This window comes from Carcharhinus amblyrhynchos, chromosome 6 (genome assembly GCF_965287045.1).
Source record: "Carcharhinus amblyrhynchos chromosome 6, sCarAmb.v2.hapA, whole genome shotgun sequence".
Taxonomy (NCBI): domain Eukaryota; kingdom Metazoa; phylum Chordata; class Chondrichthyes; order Carcharhiniformes; family Carcharhinidae; genus Carcharhinus; species Carcharhinus amblyrhynchos.
In genome coordinates, this window is record NC_137329.1 from 606,691 (window position 1) to 627,767 (window position 21,077).

At 43.6% G+C, this 21,077-nt stretch overlaps 1 protein-coding gene across 1 annotated transcript in view; it reads left to right on the top strand.

Annotated features, from left to right (window-relative positions):
- nat10 (N-acetyltransferase 10) overlaps window positions 1–21,077 on the top strand; it is a 178,120-nt gene that overhangs the window by 107,850 nt on the left and 49,193 nt on the right. Inside the window, exons 15-20 of the mRNA XM_080189838.1 lie at window positions 783–879; window positions 1,700–1,816; window positions 7,292–7,393; window positions 9,732–9,806; window positions 14,870–14,986; window positions 20,543–20,676. Of these exons, the coding sequence (XP_080045964.1) occupies window positions 783–879; window positions 1,700–1,816; window positions 7,292–7,393; window positions 9,732–9,806; window positions 14,870–14,986; window positions 20,543–20,676 (642 nt within the window). The remainder of the gene's footprint in view (window positions 1–782; window positions 880–1,699; window positions 1,817–7,291; window positions 7,394–9,731; window positions 9,807–14,869; window positions 14,987–20,542; window positions 20,677–21,077) is intronic.

Consider the following 21,077-nt stretch of genomic DNA (forward strand, 5'->3'; position numbering starts at 1 on the left):
AGCGAGGGGGATAGAATATAAAAGCAGGGAGGTCTTGCTACAACTGTACAAGGTACTGGTGAGGCCGCAGCTGGAGTACTGAGTGCAGTTTTGGTCCCCTTATTTGCGAAAGGATATATTGGCCTTGGAGGGAGTACAGAGAAGGTTCACCAGGCTGATACCGGAGATGAGGGGGTTAGCTTATGAAAAGAGATTGAATAGACTGGGCCTGTACTCGGAGTTTAGAAGGCTGAGGGGGGATCTTATAGAGATTTACAAGATGATGAAGGGGCTAGATAGGGTAGAGGTAGAGAGATTCTTTCCACTTAGAAGGGAAACCAGAACTAGAGGGCACAGCCTCAAAATGAGGAGGGGGCAGTTTAGAACAGAGTTGAGGAGGAACTTCTCTCAAAGAGTGGTGAATCTCTGGAATTCTCTGCTCATTGAAGCAGCAGAGGCTACCTCGTTGAATATGTTTAAGTCACGGGTAGATAGAGGGAATTAAGGGTTATGGGGAGAAAGCGGGAAAGTGGAACTGATCCACTTCAGATCAGCCATGATCTTATTGAATGGCGGGGCAGGCTCGAGGGGCCGAATGGCCTACTCCTGCTCCTATTTCTTATGTTCTTATGTATCCTTTGTGGGTTGGACTTTCGGTGCTTTTTGGCTTCATGGGTTCCCACTTTAGTTTAAATATCGTGAAGTAGGATATCTGAACTAGAGTAGTGACCCATGAAGGCAAGTTCTGCTGTTACCATAACTGAGCTTTTGAAGTTCGCAGTTTCCTACCTTAACTACTACAGCTACTATGTGAATAGGGACACACTGTTCTGTTATCACAAAGCATCTGAAGCCTTCCTGCATCGATTGATGGCTCTGTATGTGGCATCACATTACAAGGTGAGTCTGTGGCAACTCCCATGATGATAAGCTTTAATTACCATAGAACCATAGGACATTACAGCACAGAAACAGGCCCTTCTTGTCTGTGCCGAACCATTTTTCTGCCTAGTCCTACTGACCTGCACCTGGACCATATCCCTCCACACCCCTCTCATCCATGTACCTGTCCAAGTTTTTTTTAAATGTTAAAAGTGAGCCCACATTTACTATTTTATATGGCAGCTCATTCCACACTCCCACCACTCTCTGTGTGAAGACCCCCCCCCCCCCGCTCCCCCAGCTAATATTCCCTTTAAACTTTTCCCTGTTCATCATTAACCCATGTTCTTTAGTTTTTTTTTCCCCCTAGCCTCAGTGGAAAAAGCCTGCTTGCATTCACACTATCTATACCCATCATAATTTTATACACCTCTATCAAATCTCCCCTCATTCTTTTACGCTCCAGGGAATAATGTCCTAACCTCTTCAACCATCTTCTCTTTTTGGAAGAATTACATGTTTAATACAGAAGCTGCTAACCTTTTGTAATTTTGTTTGTCATTTGTTATTTATAATTGGTTTGAATTTTCATCTCAAAGATCAACTTTTACATTTAAAAAAAATCATACTCGCGAGCGTAAGTATGATTCTTTACTTCAGTCAGAAGTGATGAGTATCCAGAATAAAAACATTCTAAACAATGTGCACATTTTAAAAGAGGCTGCCAGGAGTTGCACTATGTATTTAAGGCACCTTTTAATAATTCGCTGCATATGAAGGTTATTTTTGCAAGACATTAAAAGTTATTTTAAATAAAAACTTTTTTAAACCTACGCAGAACAGCCCCAATGACCTTCAGTTACTTTCTGATGCTCCTGCTCATCATCTCTTCTGCCTGCTGCACCCTGTGCAACCTACTCAGAACTCGCTGCCAGAAGTACTTGCTGTCGTTCAGGTAATGAGCAACATTCTGGTCACTGATAAACACGTCCAATCAAATGCTGCATCATATTGTTATTTAAGATTTACTTGTGTGGCCAAATCTGTATGCTATTCTTTATTCCACTCCAAAGCTTTGCATACTATGTGATGTTAGCACCATCGTGTGAAAATCTTATATCTGTGTTTTTACTGGAGATAGGTTACTTAGGATTTAGGAGTAGAATAGGCCATTCGGCCCTTCAAGACTGCTCTGCCATTTGGTCAGATCATGGCTGGCCTGGTTGTGGTCTCAACCCATTTTCCTGTCTACTCTCCATAACTTTTGACTCCTTTATCTTTCAAAATCTATCTAACTCAGCCTTGAATAAATTCAGCGCTCCAGCCCCACTGCTTTCTGAGGAAGAGAATTTCATAGACTAACAACTATAAGAGAAAATATTTGTTACCATCTCCATCTTAAAAAAAATACCGTTTATTCTTAACCTGTATCTCCTACTTCTGATCTCCCCCACAAGAGAAAACATTCTGGTGTCTACCTGGCCACGTCCCCTCCATCGATGTTTCAGTACGGTCACCTTTATTCTACTAAACTGTAGTGTGTGCGGACCCAACCTGTTCAGTCTCCCTTCATAAGTTAATATTTTCATTCAGTGAATGAGATGAGTGAGGCTTCTCTAAGCTGCTTCAACGCATTTATTTTTTCAAATTACCATGTGAATGTACTTAAACATTTGTAATATTTGTCTGCAATTTGACCCAGTCATTTCTTTTTGGTCAAAGAACAGCATTGCCGAGGCAAGCAGTATTTGTTCTGCAGCTCCACAACACATTTTTTTCTGGATGTTGGAAGTTTGTAAATAAAATAACTTTGTTGCATTTCTTTCCATTTTTTAATAGACATCACAGATAAATATTACCACAACCGTAGAGCTGTAGAGTATCATAGAGTCCCTACAGTGCAGAAGGAGGCCATTTGGTCTATCGAGTCTGCACTGAACATAATTCCACCCAGACCCTATCCCTGTAACCCCATGTTTGGCTTGATTTTATTATTGTCACATCTATTAGCATGCAGTGAAAAGTATTATTTCTTGCGCGCTATACAGACAAAACATTCCGTTCGTAGAGAAAGAAACAAGAGAGTGCAGAATGTAGTGTTATAGTCATAGCTAGGGTGTAGAGAAAGATCAACTTAATGCGAGGTAAGTCCTTTCAAAAGTCTGGCGACAGCAGGGAAGAAGCTATCCTTGAGTCGGCTGGTACATGACCTCAGACTTCTGTATCTTTTTCCTGACAGAAGGAGGTGGAAGAAAGAATGTCTGGGGTGCATGGGCTGCTTAATTATGCTGGCTGCTTTGCTGAGGCAGGAAGTGTAGACAGCGTCAATGGATGGGAGGCTGGTTTGCCTGATGGACTGGGCTGCATCCACAACCCTTTACAGTTTCTTTTAGTCTTGGGCAGAGCAGGAACCAGACCAATCAGTGATGCAACCAGAAAGAATTCTTTCTATGGGGCATCTGTAAAAGTTGGTGAGAGTCGTAGCTGACACGCCAAATTTCCTTAGTCATCTGAGAAAGTAGAGGCATTGGTGGGTTTTCTTAACTATAATGTTGGCATGGAGGACCAGGACAGGTTGTTGGTGATCTGGACATCTAAAAACTTGAAGGTCTTGACTCTTTCTGCTTCGTCCATGTTGATGTAAATGGGGGCATCTTCTCTACACTTCCTGAAGTTGATGACAATCTCCTTTATTTTGTTGACACCAAGGGAGAGATTCTTGTCACTGCACCAGTTCACCAGATTCTCTACCTCTTTCCTGTACTCTGTCTTGTCATTGAGATCTGTCCCACTACGGTGGTGTCGTCAGCAAATTTGAAAATCAAATTGGAGGAAAATTTGGCCACACAGTCATAGGTGTATAGAGAGTATAGTAGGGGGCTGGGAACACAGCCTTGTGGGGTACCGGTGTTGAGGATGATCGTGGGGGAGATATTGTTGTCTGTCCTTACTGATTGTGGTCTGAGAGGTAGAAGTAGGTAGGAAGTCGCAGAGGGAGGAGCCGAGGCCCAGGCCATGGAGTTTGGAATTAAGTTTCATGGCAATAATGTTGTTGAAGGCTGAGTTGTAGTCAATAAATAGGAGTCTGACATGGGTCTCTTTTATTATCGAGGTGCTCCAGGGTTGAGTGCAAGGCCAAGGAGGTGGCGTTTGCTGTAGACCTGTTGCAGCAGTAGGCAAATTGTAATGGATCCAGGTAGTCTGTGAAGCTCGAATTGTTTCATGCCAGGACTAACCTTTCGAAGCACTTCATAATGATGGATGTCAGAGCCACTGGCCGATAGAGATTAAGACACTTGGGTACTGAGATGATGGTCGTCGTCTTAAAGCAGATAGGGACCTCAGATTGTTGTAAAGAGAGGTTGAAAATGTCTGTGAATACACCTGCCAGCTGATCCTTGCAGGGTCTAAGTGCTTATCCGGGTAACCCATCTTGGCCAGTTGCTTACTATGGGTTTGACTTTTGAGAAAGCTGCTCTGATATCTGCAATGGTGACCCTAGATACAGGTTCGTCCAGCACTTCCAGAGTGGAGGGTATGCTCTTGCTGCCCTCTTGCTGAAAAAGGGCGTAGAATGCATTGAGCTCGTCAGGGAGGGGTGCATTGGAGCGTTTTACACGCTTTCATCTTGTAGCCTGTTACGTCTTGTATACTTTGCCATAGTCAGCGGGGGTTGGTGTGGCTAGTCTGGGGCTCTAGCTTGGCCTGGTTTGTCATTTGGCATCTTTGATGGATCTCCTTAGATCATATCTGGCTTTTTTGTGTAGGTCAGAGTCGCCTGACTTAAACGCCTCAGACCTAGACTTCAGCACGCACTGGATATCCCTGTTCATTTGTGGTTTCCAGTTGGGAAACACGGGGATTTGCTTCTTTGACAGTCTTCTACACACTTACTAATGAAGTCAGTTACTGTAGTGGCGTACTCGTTCAGGCTGGTCGCAGAGTTTTTAAATATGGACAGTCCACTGACTGGAAGCAGTCCCGTTGGAAATGTATTTACCCTGCCACTAGGGTTAATTTAGCATGACCAATCAACCTAAAGCACACATCTTTGGACTGTGGGAGGAAACTGGAATACCTGGAGGAAACCCATGAAGACATGGGGAGAATGTGTAAAATTCACACAGCCACCCGAGGCCAGAATTGAACCACAGTCCCTGGCGATGAGGCAGCAGTGCCAGCCACACTGAGGGAAACCGTAAACAATAAAAAGTGAAATTTTCTAATCCTAATGCTTTGGTCAGATGTCAGTTTCACAAGATTATCTGTGATCGGGCGGTTTACCACCTTCAGAATTATTGAGGCAAACTCGCATCAGGCCTCGCACTGAGTTCAGTGGAGAGGGGAAGAGAATACTCCTGAGTTGCTAATGTTGCCTAGTGGGAAAATTTGAAGAAATGTTGTTACTCCAAATTGTATATACAAGGATATAACTTAATATGAATTAATATATGGCCAATAGAAATGGAACCCTTTTCTAAAAGTGAATTTGGATGTGAGGGTGGAAAAGTATCCTTTTTGACCTGCAGATATAGTTGGCAACCTGATTCTGGTGTTTTGTTACAATTTCAGTTGACGGAAAGTTCTCAGAATGGAATCCTGGCTCAAAAGACCATGGGCAGGATTTTACAGTTTTGCTTGTTCTGAAACCATAAAATCCTGCCCGAGATCAAAGGACCTTGCCATGTTTTGCCCCTCGCCTGCTCCAATTCCCATGTTGGGCGAGCTACTTTCACTACTTTTTAAGAGAGCGTTGAGGAAGAAAGTCACATGACTCCCAATTAGATTTTAACAACAAGAAAAAACATTCATTAAACAGGAAATGTTTACAATACTCCTTTACTCCCACATCAATAATGTACACAGATTTCAAGAGTAACATAGGTTATGCAATATATCTTATGCTATAATGTTCTCAATAAATGCAGTTCCTGTAACCTAACAGGCTATCTCTGGTCAGGCAACATCTGACCATGTGACCTCCTGTGACAGTTGCCACTCAATTGATCTTTTGTGGATTTCTCCTCAAATTTTCCCCACATAATTATCTCATGAGTGTATCCAAACTCCGTTTTCAAAAAGATGTGCTTTAAAATCTTCTTTCAAATAATGCTTTTCCTCCGCTCTTTTGATCAAGGATCCAACTCCTGTGTTTCCAATTGTCCTTTCCAATAAGACTTTCAACTGTTTTACCAAGGACCCACCTCTAAGTTTTCCGACTCCTTTTAGAATTTCTTTGTCATGCATCCAAACTTCCACACCAAATTCTCAGGTACTCTGTCCCCAAAAAAATCCTATTGTTGCAAGGACTAGAAATAAGAACACAAAACCCGACAATTGCTTCAGATTTTGGCTTTCTCTAGGCAACATCGTCAGCTCTGTTTGACCCAAGTTGACTTTAACTTCAACTTAACTGGAACTTCCTGTTCCAGTTCTAGCTCCTCTTTGTTTCTTTTTACTTCAATTTTCCTGGAAACATCTCTTGTTTTTAGATCTTTACTGTCCTTTAGCTCTCTTGTCCATTTTTCCATGATATAGTTTTCCTTCTAACAGAGATGAGAGCTTTTCACTCTCGAGCTTCCTAACGCCAGCTGCTTTTTGAGATCAGTTAAACACACTCAGAAAGATGGTCTTGAACGTGGTCTGTGCTTGCTGAGCCACAGCTTATTCTTTCTCTGGCCTGTGTTTACTTTTTCTGACACAAGCTCTCTCAATGAGACACTGTTTGAACTGAATCCAGCCCCCACCCCTCTGCATACATGCAAAAACCAGCCCCCACCCCTCTGCATACATGTAAAAACTAGCCCCCACCCCTCTGCATACATGCAAAAACCAGCCCCCACCCCTCCCCATACATGCAAAAACCAGCCCCCACCCCTCTGCATACATGCAAAAACCAGCCCCCACCCCTCCCCATACATGCAAAAACCAGCCCCCACCCCTCCCCATACATGCAAAAACCAGCCCCCACCCCTCTGCATACATGCAAAAACCAGCCCCCACCCCTCCCCATACATGCAAAAACCAGCCCCCACCCCTCTGCATACATGCAAAAACCTTTCTCTAACATGACTCTAAGTAGAGTCTTGCCCTTTCCTGTCCAAAAACACTCAATTTAACCCACATAAATCTATACCTTATTTTTAACATCTATCAATACAAATATAGATCACTTAAAACTGCCTTCTTACTTGACGTGCTAATCTGACATGCCTGTATTCATCGGCCAGGTAAAACTTGAATATAGTAATAGTGCTTTCCCAAAGGGTGCTGTATCTCTTGTTTGGTTTCCAATTAACTGCTGTGGTATACTGAAGTTCAATGAATATTTGCGTTATGGAAGATGCTACAAACTTTACCTTCGTTAAGGATTTTTCCAATAAACTAACACTGGAAATATTAGTCATTTTTTCCCCTTTGTCCTTGTCAGGTGGCCCTTGAGGGAGAGATCTCTCGTCAGTCTGTAATGAATTCCCTGTCCCGTGGGAAGAAAGCATTTGGAGATCTCATTCCATGGACTGTGTCAGAGCAGGTAGGCTGGTGGACACGATGTATCTGTCATGCTTGACTATTCCATTTGATAGGCTGAGGGTGACATGATGTGAACCTTTCACATACTTCGATGTCATGGATAACTATTAGAACATAGAACGTTACAGCGCAGTACAGGCCCTTCGGTTCTCGATGTTGTGCCGACCTGCGAAACCAATTAAAGCCCATCTAAGCTACACTATTCCAGTATCATCCATATGATTATCCAATGACCATTTAAGTGCCCTTAATGTTGGTGAGTCCACTACTGTTGCAGGCAGGGCATTCCACACCCTTATTACTGTCTGAGATCTGACATCTGTCCTATATCTATCACCCCTCAATTTAAAGCTATGTCCCCTCGTGCTAGCCATCTCCATCCAAGGAAAAAGGCTCTCACTGTCCACCTTATCCAATCCTCTGATCATCTTGTATGCCTCTATTAAGTCACCTCTCAACCTCCTTCTCTCTAACAAAAACAGCCTCAAGTCCCTCAGCCTTTTCTCATAAGACCTTCCCACCATACCAGGCAACATCCTGGTAAACTTCCTCTGCACCCTTTCCAATGCCTCCACATCTTTCTTATAATGTGGCGACCAGAACTGTACGCAATTCTCCATGTGCGGCCGCACCAGAGTTTTGTACAGCTGCAACATGACCTCACGGTTCCGAAATTCAATCCCTCTACCAATAAAAGCTAACACACCGTACGCCTTCTTAACAACCCTATCAACCTGGGTGTCAACTTTCAGGGACCTATGCAGGTGGACACACAGATCTCTCTGCTTATCCACACTACCAAGTAACTTACCATTAGCCCAGTACTCTCTATTCCTGTTACTTCTTCCAATGTGAATCACCTCACACTTTTCCACATTAAACTCCATTTGCCACCTCTCAGCCCAGCTCTGCAGCTCATCTATGTCCCTCTGTAACCTGCAACATCCTTTCACACGGTCCACAACTCCACTGACTTCAGTATCATCCGTAAATTTACTAATCCATCCTTCTATGCCCTCATCCAGGTCATTTATAAAAATGACAAACAGCAGTGGCCTCAAAACAGATCCTTGAGGTACACCACTAGTAACTGCACTCCAAGATAAACATTTCCCATCAACCACCACCCTCTGTCTTCTATCAGCTAGCCAATTCCTGATCCAAACTGCTAAATCACCCTCAATCCCATGCCTCTGTACCTTCTGCAATTGCTTACCGTGGGAACTTAATCAACTTTATCAAATGCTTTACTGAAATAAATTTATAACTATTGGCAGGAATGTCAGAATATTAAGAGCTGAAGGAATATAAGAACAACAGAAATACTGGATACAGTACAATTAGCCCTCTTATCTAATTAATTGATAGTGATTTTCACATATGCCTTGGCACAGTTCTTTGTGGAATTCCACTAGCTATATCCCAACAGTGCCTCTGTCAAACTAATTCTATTGTTCTGTATTCATAAACAGACACTTTTCACTAGGCACTAGATATAGTAATGGGGATCCTTCCCCTTTTCCCTGCCCTTCCGCCCTTTTCCCCCCCCTCGCCCTTTTCCCCCCCCTCGCCCTTTTTCCCCCTCGCCCTTTTTCCCCCTCGCCCTTTTTCCCCCTCGCCCTTTTTCCCCCTCGCCCTTTTTCCCCCCCTCGCCCTTTTTCCCCCCCTCGCCCTTTTTCCCCCTCGCCCTTTTTCCCCCTCGCCCTTTTTCCCCCTCGCCCTTTTTCCCCCTCGCCCTTTTTCCCCCCTCGCCCTTTTTTCCCCCCTCGCCCTTTTTTCCCCCCTCGCCTTTTTCCCCCCTCGCCCTTTTTTCCCCCCTCGCCCTTTTTTCCCCCCTCGCCCTTTTTTCCCCCTCGCCCTTTTCCCCCCCTCGCCCTTTTCCCCCCCTCGCCCTTTTCCCCCCCTCACCCTTTTCCCCCCCTCACCCTTTCCCCCCCTCGCCCTTTTCCCCCCCTCGCCCTTTTCCCCCCCTCACCCTTTTCCCCCCCTCGCCCCTTTTCCCCCCCCTCGCCCTTTTCCCCCCCTCGCCCTTTTCCCCCCCTCGCCCTTTTTCCCCCCCTCGCCCTTTTCCCCCCCCTCGCCCTCTCTTGGCTGAAATCAGTCATCTCATTGCGGACTAGGAATTAAACCTGGGCCTTGTCTGTTTAGTAGCACAGTGTGATCACTGGGGAACTTGCTTTGATATCTACTAGATATTGTGCTGTAAAGATGGAGGAAATTTTAACGGCATTTAACTAAATCATCTCACTACAACTTTCAAGTCAATAAAAGTAAGGGATGAATCTTCAGATTATTAAATTACAAGTGTTGTTAACTAAACAATATTTATTTTATTATAGTTTCAGGATACTGACTTTGGAAGCTTGTCTGGTGGACGCATTGTCCGAATTGCTGTGCACCCAGATTACCAAGGGGTAAAAGATCTTTTGCTTTAAAGGAAGAATATTGAAATGTCTCCAAAGCACTGTGCCTACATGTCTGAGTAGTTTATATCATGTAATTTATTGCTATTATAAATAAATAACATGTTTCTACCTTCATTGCACACCATAGGTTGATGTATTCATATTCTTGTAGATCCCCAAGGTAATGTTTTGCCTCTGTGTCCATTCAAAAGTAAAAAGTCTGACAACACCAGGTTTTAGTCCAACCTATTTATTTGATAATATACTCGCAAGCTTTCAGGTTAGCCCCTTCGTCAGGTGAATGGAGAGTTCTGGCCTCAGACAGAGCATATAAAGCACAGACAGTTTAGAGATTACTGATTAGAATGCAAATCCTTACACCTAACCTGCTGTTCAAGACCTGAAGTGGTTGATAATGTGAGTGGAAGGAGCACTGATCACAGTTTAAAGAGATGTGTATTGTCTCCAGACAGTACAGTAAGTGAGGTTTTGCAAACCCAGGCAAGTTCCTCACTTGCCTGGGTTTGCAAAACCTCACTTACTGTACTGTCTGGAGACAATACACATCTCTTTAAACTGTGATCAGTGCTCCTTCCACTCACATTATCAGCCACTTCAGGTCTTGAACAGCAGGTTAGGTGTAAGGATTTGCATTCTAATCAGTAATCTCTAAACTGTCTGTGCTTTATATGCTCTGTCTGAGGTCAGAACTCTCCATTCACCTGACGAAGGGGCTAACCCGAAAGCTTGCGAGTATATTATCAAATAAATAGGTTGGACTAAAACCTGGTGTTGTCAGACTTTTTACTGTGTTTACGCCAGTCCAACGCCGGCATACCCACATCATCCATTCAAAAGAGCAGAGATTGGCCTATTTTTCAATAGTAACAACAACCAAATTGTGGAATGTTTAAATTTTTGTCATGATTTTTAAAAATTCAGTCTTTTACATTGTAATTTTTATGGTATTTGAACTTCCATCGTAATGCCGTGTATGTCCCAATCATTTGTTTCACTGTAAAAATTAAAAATGAAAGTGATTCTGTGATTTTTCAATCTGGTTTGCTGCCTGTGAGGATGCTACAACGTGATTGGCTGCTTACCCTATTTGAAGCATCAGTGTTACTCGATGCTTGGGATTCCCTTTGACGACACCAGAAACAAACATTCATTGGGGAAATACGCAAGCTAGAGATCGCTAGTTTTTTGTGGCTAATTTGGTTCGCTGCTGAACTCAAAGGCCATTTTTAACTGCTTTCCTCCTGTCAGTAAAGACTATATTTGAACTTATCCCACAGTCGTCAATACGTACGAACCAGTCTCAATCATGATATAAAAACATTAAGTGTTGGAAAAGTATCTCATTATCTATGGAAAGCGAAACAGTTTCAAATCCAATGTAACTCCTCTGCAGAATGGAGTTAGAACATAGAACATTACAGCGCAGAACAGGCCCTTCGGCCCACGATGTTGCGCCGACCAGTTAAAAACCAATGACCCTCTAACCTAAACCAAACCCTTTCCATCCATAAACCTATCCACGGATCTCTTAAACGCCCCCAAACTAGGCGCACTTACAACTGCAGCAGGCAGGGCATTCCAATCCCTCACCACCCTCTGGGTGAAGAACCTACCCCTGACATCCGTCCTATAACTACTACCCCTTAATTTAAAGCTATGCCCCCTCGTGCTAGCTTTCTCCATCCGAGGAAAAAGGCTATCACTGTCCACCCTCTAAACCTCTAATCATCTTATATGTTTCAATAAGGTCCCCTCGTAGCCGCCTTCTTTCTAACGAAAACAACCTCAAATCCTCAGTCTCTCCTCATAGGACTTCCCCTCCATACCAGGAAACATCCTGGTAAACCTCCTCTGCACCCTCTCCAAAGCCTCCACATCCTTCCTTATAATGTGGGGACCAGAACTGCACACAATACTCCAAGTGCGGCCGCACCAGAGTTTTGTACAGTTGCAACATGACGCTGCGGCTCCTAAATTCAATCCCCCTACCAATAAACGCCAAGACACCGTATGCCTTCCTAACAACCCTATCTACTTGATTCCCAACTTTCAGGGATCTATGTACACATACACCTAGATCCCTCTGTTCATCCACACTATTCAGAGTCCTACCGTTAGCCCTATGCTCTACACATCTGTTATTCCTGCCAAAGTGAATTACCTCACACTTTTCCACATTAAACTCCATCCGCCACCTCTCGGCCCAGCTCTGCAACTTGTCCAAGTCTCCCTGTAAACTAAGACACCTTTCCTCACAATCTACCACACCTCCGACTTTGGTGTCATCAGCAAATTTACTAATCCACCCAACTATACCCTCATCCAGATCATTTATAAAAATTACAAACAGCAGTGGCCCCAAAACAGATCCCTGAGGCACACCACTTGTAACCGAACTCCATGATGAATACTTACCATCAACCACCACCCTCTGTCTCCTATCTGCTAGCCAATTCCTGATCCAATTAACTAAATCACCCTCAATCCCATACATCTGCATTTTCTGCAGAAGCCTTCCATGGTGAACCTTATCAAACGCCTTACTAAAGTCCATATATACCACGTCAACTGCCTTACCCCCATCCACCTCTTTGGTCACTTTCTCAAAAAACTCAATAAGGTTAGTAAGGCACGACCTACCCTCCACAAAACCATGCTGACTATCTCCAATCAATTCATTACTCTCCAAATAACTATAAATCCTATCCCTAATACTTTTTTCTAAAACCTTGCCCACAACAGAAGTAAGACTCACCGGTCTATAATTCCCCTTCTTAAACAATGGGACAACATTCGCTATCCTCCAATCTTCTGGCACTATACCTGTGACCAACGACGACCCGAAGATCAGAGCCAGAGGCTCTGCAATCTCCTCTCTTGCCTCCCAGAGAATCCTAGGGTAAATCCCATCCGGCCCAGGGGACTTACCTATTTTCAAACCCTCAAGAATATCTAGCACATCCTCCTTATCAACTGCAATACTGTCCAGTTTACAGCCCTGTAACCCAGTGTTCTCCACAGCTACGTTTATGTCCCCCTGCTTGAACACCAAAGAGAAATATTGGTTCAATGCCTCTCCAATCTCCTCCGGTTCCACACATAAATTCCTACTGCTGTCTCTAACTGGCCCTAATCTTGCCCTAACCAACCTTCTGTTCTTAACATATGTATAGAACGCCTTAGGATTCTTCTTAATCCTATCAGCCAAAGATTTCTCATGTCCTGTTTTAGCCCTTCTTAACTCACTCTTTAACTCCCTCCTAGCCAATCTAAAGCTTTCTACTGCACTACCTGAGCCCTCAAGTCTCATCCGGACATAAGCCTCCTTTTCCTTTTTAACCAGCGAATCAACTTTTTTAGTGCACCACGGTTCCCTAGCTCGACCAATTCCTCCTTGCCTGACAGGGACGTACATATCAAGGACTCGCAGTAGCTGCTCCTTGAAAAAACTCCACATTTCGAACGTTCCGAGACCCTGTAGTCTCCTAGTCCGACCTATGCTTCCTAATTCTCTCCTAATAGCCTCATAATTACCCTTCCCCCAGCTAAAACTACTGACCTGAGGTTCATGCCTATCCCTTTCCATCACTAAGGTGAAAGTAACTGAATTGTGGTCACTATCACCAAAAAGCACACCAACTTCCAAGCCTAACACCTGGTCTGGCTCATTTCCCAGCACCAAATCCAATATAGCCTCACCTCTAGTTGGCCTATCAACATACTGAGTCAAAAAACCTTCCTGCACGCTTTGTACAAAAACTGACCCCTCTAACGAGCTAGAGCTATAGCTATTCCAATCAATATTAGTAAAGTTAAAGTCCCCCATAACAATTACCCTATTACTTTCACTCCTATCCAGGATCGTCTCTGCAATCCTTTCCTCAACCTCTCTAGAACTTTAAGGAGGTCTATAAAAGACTCCCAACAGGGTGACCTCTCCTCTCCTATTTCTAACCTCAGCCCATACCACCTCAACAGACAAGTCCTCATCAAACTTCCTCTCTGACACTGTGATACAATCCTTGACTAATAATGCTACCCCTCCCCCCCTTCTACCTCCTTCTCTACTCCGACTAAAGCATTTGAACCCCGGAACCTGCAACAACCATTCCTGACCCTGCTCTATCCATGTCTCTGAAATGGCCACAACATCAAAGTTCCAGGTACTGATCCACGCTGCAAGTTCATCCACTTTATTGCGAATACTCCTCGCATTAAAGTATACGCATTTCAAACCCTGCTCTGCTCCACCCCCACGATGCCGTGCATTGCAGTCACCATCTATGCCCCCCTCACTTTCACCCCCACTACTCAGGATCCCACCCCCCCTCTGAATCAGTTCAAACCCCCCTGCATAGCCTTTGCAAATTTTCCCCCCAAGATATTGGTTCCCCTCTGATTCAGGTGTAGACCATCACTCCTGTAGAGGTCCCACCTTCCCCAGAATGAGCCCCAATTGTTCAAGAACCTGAACCCCTCCAGCACTTATCCAGCACTTTGTTTTTATTTCAGATCTCCAGCATCCATGGTATTTTACTTTTATTTTACAGATGTTTAGTTATGTTGATGATGATATAATTAACCTCATATATCTATAAGAGCACATAGAACACTACAGCACAAACAGGCCCTTCGGCCCACAAGTTGCGCTGATCATATCCATACCTACCAGGCCTATCTATAACCCTCAATCCCATTAAATCCCATGTACTCATCCAGAAGTCTCTTTGAAGACCCCAACGAGTTCATGCTCCACATGAACCAGTGAGAGGAAATTTATGTTTATATTAGAGAATTATTCCGATAATTGTGTTGCGCCTCTGCATGCTTAACTAAATTAAAGCTTCCAGCAGCCTTGAAAAGGGAGAGCTGATTAAATTTGAAAAGTCAGTTAAAATCAGTGCGAGTGGAAAGGATGCAGGTAGATCATTCCCTTGCAGGTTTAAAGCTTCTAAGTGCTAATTCCAAAATTTCAGGCATCAAAATGTAAGTATTGTTTGCAATAATCTATTAAAGCCTTTGTCGTTTTTTTCTCTTTATTCTTTGGCTAGATGGGATATGGGAGCCGAGCTGTAGACTTGCTGCAGATGTACTATGAAGGGAAATTTCCATGTCTTGAGGAGCAAGAGAGCCATAAATCCACTGAGATAACCACTGTCAGCAGTGAGGTATGGAGCATTGTTAAAGCCAGCTGTCTGATGTGTCAATGAGTTCTCCCAATAGATTTGTTTAGAATAGTGTAGCATTTTAGCTTCAGTAACTCACCATAGTACTTTGTAATCCACAGGCTTGTGCGGCAGCCTGTTCTGCCATGACTTGTTGCAAACGTATTTAATTTATTGTCTGGGTCAGAAAGCTGTGCTCCCAGGGATTTTTATGCCATTAATACTGCTGTTTTTTTTTCTTGAACAAAGAAATGTAAGGATTTAAATGCATCTGTATCCCTGCCCATAGGGAAGAACATTCCAAACTTGCAGTTTTCTTTTGAATGTATCAATTCTTTCAAGCTGGGCAAAAAGAAAAAGCTCTCCTACCTTGCATGGTTTATTTTAGCGTATTTCATATTTATTTCACTGAATATTAATGCATAGTAACCCAGTTTAGCCAGGATTGGTGCAAGAATATTTAACATCCTAAACAAACCTGATGTCTACCGCCCACGCCACCCACAAATAAACAACCTGTTTACGTTATTGTTTACATGCTTCTTATTGCTTTAACAAACAGACACATAAGGTTTCTTCAATAAAAACAGAACATGTCATATGTGCAATTAAGGACTATAATATTCTCCAGAATGATTTTATGAAGCAAATTCACGCAATAAAGGGAATAATTTACCAGCAAAGCAATGGACAGGGAATATTGATGAAAAACTGTTAAACTTCACTTGAACTTCAATTTGAAATATGTTCAGTTATGTGTTATTGTTTATAGATTCAGATTTTTAGCCACTTTTATATTGGGCAAACACACTGAGCTGGTGGCATTTACAAACTGTAAAAATGGTTAAATGAAACCTATGTGAATATTGCCTTTGGTCTCACTTGTAAACCAAATATCTCACTAATACTATCAAAACAGAGCAGAAGCTAAAATCTAAATATTAATATAGTAATGGCAAAGTCACTGATAATTTCCTGAGTAAAAAATTAAAGTTAAAAGCAAAAAATCAAATGGCAGCATAATGTAAGTGCTCAGTCATCTGTCCATTGGAGAGTTCCTCAACGTTAATAAGCGGACCAACTCAGGAACAAGTATCTGGATGAGTACTTTCTGCGGGTGCCAATTACAAGAGTGAGCAGGCAAACTGGCAAATCACAACAAGAGAAAGGATCCTGAAGAGTGGGAGGAAAGGAGTCGAGAGTGGATCAACAAAGTTCTTGATTCTGCCACCATCATTGTCAGCCTGGCACGAGGAAAAGAGAGGCTGAAAGTCCCCAAAGACTGGCCAGAATTTTCAATGAGCACCGGAGAGAAAGATGCTTTTCCAAGTGCGCATACTGACTATCTCCCTCACATTTACTGGTACAGTCACAGGTTCCATCTCTGCTGCTTCAGATACAGAATATTTGATTGGGGGAGGAGCAGCAGTAATGGCCCACTCCAATAGGTTAAATTTACTTGCTGACTCCTTGCAATGGGAAGCCTGCCTAAAGCTAGTTTCTGCGTCAGTAAAATGTCCTGATGGTGGGACTGCATTGGAGAGGTGATCACTCCTTAGAACCATAAGAGGTGAGGCTACATTGGATTTGGTACTGGGTAATGAACTAGACCAGGTGTTAGACTTGGAGGTAGGTGAGCACTTTGGTGATAGTGACCACAATTCGGTTACGTTTACCTTAGTGATGGAAAGGGATAGGTATATACCGAAGGGCAGAAGTTATAGCTGGGAGAAAGGTAATTATGAGGCTATTAGGCGAGATTTAAGATACATAGGGTGGAGTAGGAAACTGCAGGGGCTGGGAACATCTGAAATGTGGAGCTTATTGAAGGAGCAGCTACTGCGAGTCCTTGATAAATATGTACCTGTCAGGCAGGGAGGAAGTGGTCGAGCGAGGAAACCGTGGTGTACTAAGGAAGTTGAATCTCTGGTGAAGAGGAAGAAGGAGGCTTATGTAAAGATGAGACGTGAAGGCTCAGTTAGGGCACTGGAGAGTTATAAATTAGCCAAGAAGGAGCTAAAGAGACAGTTAAGAAGAGCTAGAAGAGGACATGAGAAGACTTTGGTGGATAGGATCAAGGAAAATCCTAAAGCTTTCTACAGGTATGTCAAGAATAAAAGATTGGTTAGGGCAAGATTAGGGCCAGTCAGAAACAGCAGTGGGAAATTGTGCGTGGAGCCTGAAGAGATGGGAGAGGCTCTAAATGTATATTTTTCATCAGTATTCACGCAGGAAAAGGTCAGTGTGGCCGAGGAGAATTCTGAGATACCAGGTAGTAGACTAGACGGGATTGAGGTACATAAGGAGGTGGTAATGGCAATTCTTGAGAGTATGAAAATAGATAAATCCCCTGGGCCGGATGGGATTTACCCTAGGATTCTCTGGGAGGCTAGGGAGGAGATTGCAGAGCCTTTGGCTTTGATCTTCATGTCGTCATTGGCTACAGGTATAGTGCCGGAAGACTGGAGGATAGCGAATGTTGGCCCCTTGTTCAAGAAGGGGAGTAGAGACCATCCTGGGAATTATAGACCAGTGAGCCTTACTTCTGTTGTGGGCAAAGTTTTGGAAAGAATTATAAGGGAAAGGATTTATAATCCTCTAGAGGGAAATAAATTGATTAGGGATAGTCAGCACGGTTTTGTGAAGGGTAGGTCGTGCCTCACAAACCTTATCGAGTTTTTTTTGAAAAGGTGACCAAAGAGGTGGATACGGGTAAGGCAGTTGACGTGGTGTATATGAATTTTAGCAAAGCGTTTGATAAGGTTCCCCATGGTAGGCTACTGCAGAAAATGCAGATGCGTGGGATTGAGGGTGATTTAGCAGTTTGGATCAGGAATTGGCTAGCTGATAGAAGACAGACGGTGGTGGTCGATGGGAAATATTCAACCTGGAGTTCAGTTACACGTGGTGTACCTCAGGGATCTGTTTGTCATTTTTATAAATGACCTGGATGAGGGTGTAGAAGGATGGATTAGTAAATTTGCTGACAACACCAAAGTCGGAGGAGTTGTAGACAGTGAGGATGGATGTTACAGTTTGCAGAGGGACATAGATAAGCTGCAGAGCTGGGCCGAGAGGTGGCAGATGGAGTTTAATACGGAAAAGCATAAGGTGATTCACTTTGGTAAGAGTAACAGGAGTACAGAATATAGGGCTAATGGAAGGACTCAGTAGTGTTGACGAGCAGAGAGATCTCGGGGGTACACGTGCATAGCTCCCTGAAAGTTGGCACCCAGGTTGATAAGGTTGTTAAGATGACGTATGGTGTGTTAGCTTTTATTGGTAGAGGGATTGAATTTCGGAGTCGTGAGGTCATGTTACAGCTGTACAAAACTCTGGTGCGGCCGCACTTGGAGTATTGCGTACAGTTCTGGTCGCCGCATTATAAGAAAGCTGTGGAGGCATTGGAAAGGGTGCAGAGGAGGTTTACCAGGATGTTGCCTGGTATGGTGGGAAGGTCTTATGAGGAAAAGCTGAGGGACTTGAGGTTGTTTTCGTTAGAGAGAAGGAGGTTAAGAGGTGACCTAATTGAGGCATACATGATGATCAGAGGGTTAGATAGGGTGGACAGTGAGAGCCTTTTTCCTCGGATGGTGATGGTTAACACAAGGGGACATAGCTTTAAATTGAGGGGTGATAATTATAGGACGGATGTCAGAGGTAGGTTCTTTACTCAGAGGGTAGTAAGGGCGTGGAATGCCCTGCCTGCAGCAGTTGTGGACTCGCCAACTTTAAGGGCGTTCAAATGGTCTGTGGATAGGCATATGGATAACATTGGAATAGATTAGGTTAGAAGGTCATTAGATTGGTTCCACTGGTCGGCGCAACATGGAGGGCCGAAGGGCCTGTACTGCGCTGTAATGTTCTTTGTTCTGTACAGTACAGAAACGGGCCCTTCAGCCCATCGAGTCTGCGCCGACCACAATCCCACCCAGGCCCTATCCCCATATCCCTACATGTTTATCCGCTAATCCCTCTGACTTACAGGACACTAAGGGGCAATTTTAACATGGCCAATCAACCTAACTCTCACATCTTTGGACTGTGGGAGGAAATTGGAGCACCCGGAGGAAACCCACACAGACAGGAGGAGAATGTGCAAACTCCACACAGACAGTGACCCGAGCCAGGAATCGAAGCCAGGTCCCTGGAGCTGTGAAGCAGCAGTGCTAACCACTGTGCTACCGTGCAGCCCAAGATCCCGTCATCTTACCAGCTTCTCCCTTCACTGTGATCCTGTCTCCTGGGATCCAAATACATTCTCCCTGTTCACTCATCTGAGTATTTCCAACATTTTCTGTTCTGTTTTTCAACATTTCAGTATTTTGTTTTTGTATGGAATTCCTTGTTCCCTTGCAAATGAAAACCTCATAGGAAAAGTGGTTCAAATGTTGCTCTTTTGAAGGTGTTAGTACATTAGAGAAAGAAACTTATATTATTGCTAAAGGAATAGCAATCTGAGAATTGGGAGGGTTTTCAAATTCAACAAAGGATAATGTCTTAGGCCCAGCCATCTGCAGCTGTTTCATCAATGACCTTCCTTCAGTCGTAAGGTCAGAGTGGCTGGTGATTGCACAGTGTTCAGCACCATTCACAACTCCTCCTGAAGCAGCTCGTATCAAAACGCAGCAAGATTTGGACAAATAACATTTGCATCACACAAGTACCAGGCAATGACCATTTTCAACAAGAGAATCTAACCATCGCGCCTTTGGCATTCAATAGAATTATAATTGAATTCCCCACCATCCTGGGGTGTCACTATTGACCAGAAACTGAACTGGACCTAGCCATAGAAATACTATGGCCACCAAACGGGTTAGAGGTTGGGAATTCTGCAGCATGTAACTCACCTCCTGACTCCCCAAAACCTGACAACCATTTACAGAGCACAAATCAGGAGTGTGATAGAATGCCCTCAATTTGCCTGGATGGGTGCAGCACCAACAACATTCAAGAAGCTTAACACCATCCAGAACAAAGCAACCCACTTGAGTGGCACCACATCCACAAACATCCACCCCCTCCACAACCAACAAGCTGTAACATCCGTGTGTGCCATCTACAAGATGCACAGCAGGAACGAACCAACGATCCTTGGACAGTACCTTCCAAACCCATGGCCTCTAGCATCCAAGGGTACCAGGACACAGACACATGGGAACACTAACACCTACAAATTCCTCTCCAAGCCACTCACTATTCTGAGTTGAACTATATTGCTATTCCTTCACTACTGCTGGATCAAAGTCCTGGAACTCCCTCCCTAACAGCACTGTGGGTGTAACTACATCTCAGGGACAGAAGACAGCTCACCACCACCCCCTCAAGGGCCATTAGCGATGGGCTATAATTGCTGGCCCAGCCAGTGAAGCCCACGTGCCCTGAATGAATTAAGGGGAAAAATAATTTTCCACCATTGGAAGCCTCTGCTGGAATGTGCATTTTTTTTTAAAGCTCCACAGCCATCAGGATTCATTGGAAATGTCGTTTTGTAAAAGTGCCTAAAGGATAAAATGGCATCATTGATATTTGTTGTAAAACCATTCCTTCACTCAGGGTATAAGTTTACTAGAGGAGATGGTGTGTCCACGGAAAGATTTGCCACCGTTACTGCTGAAACTTAACGAGCGGCCAGCAGAGAAGCTTGATTACCTGGGTGTATCATATGGACTCACCCCACAGCTGCTAAAGTAAGTTACAGCACTGTTGAACAGGACAAACAAATGTAAATATTTAAGGCTACTCGAATGCTGGTTGAGTTAGCATATTACATTTAAGTTTCTTTACTGAAAAGTATCTTTTGATGATTATGGAATTGATTTTTATTTTGAGAATTTAAGCAACATTTCCCACTTGCCCTTTTATTCATTTAAGAGTTACATTTTTTTTCCAAAGTAAGTTACATTGATGTTGATTTTTTTTACAATTTTACCTGAATTTTGTTTTGCCATTTTAAACTTGCATCGGAAGTGATTCTTGCTGGGGTGAATCTGTTTTTCCTCTGAACTATAACCAGATGAATGTGAGCACCAGGTGGAATATTTTCAGTGATGGGAACATAGGAATTAAGAGCGAGAGTGGGCAATTGAGC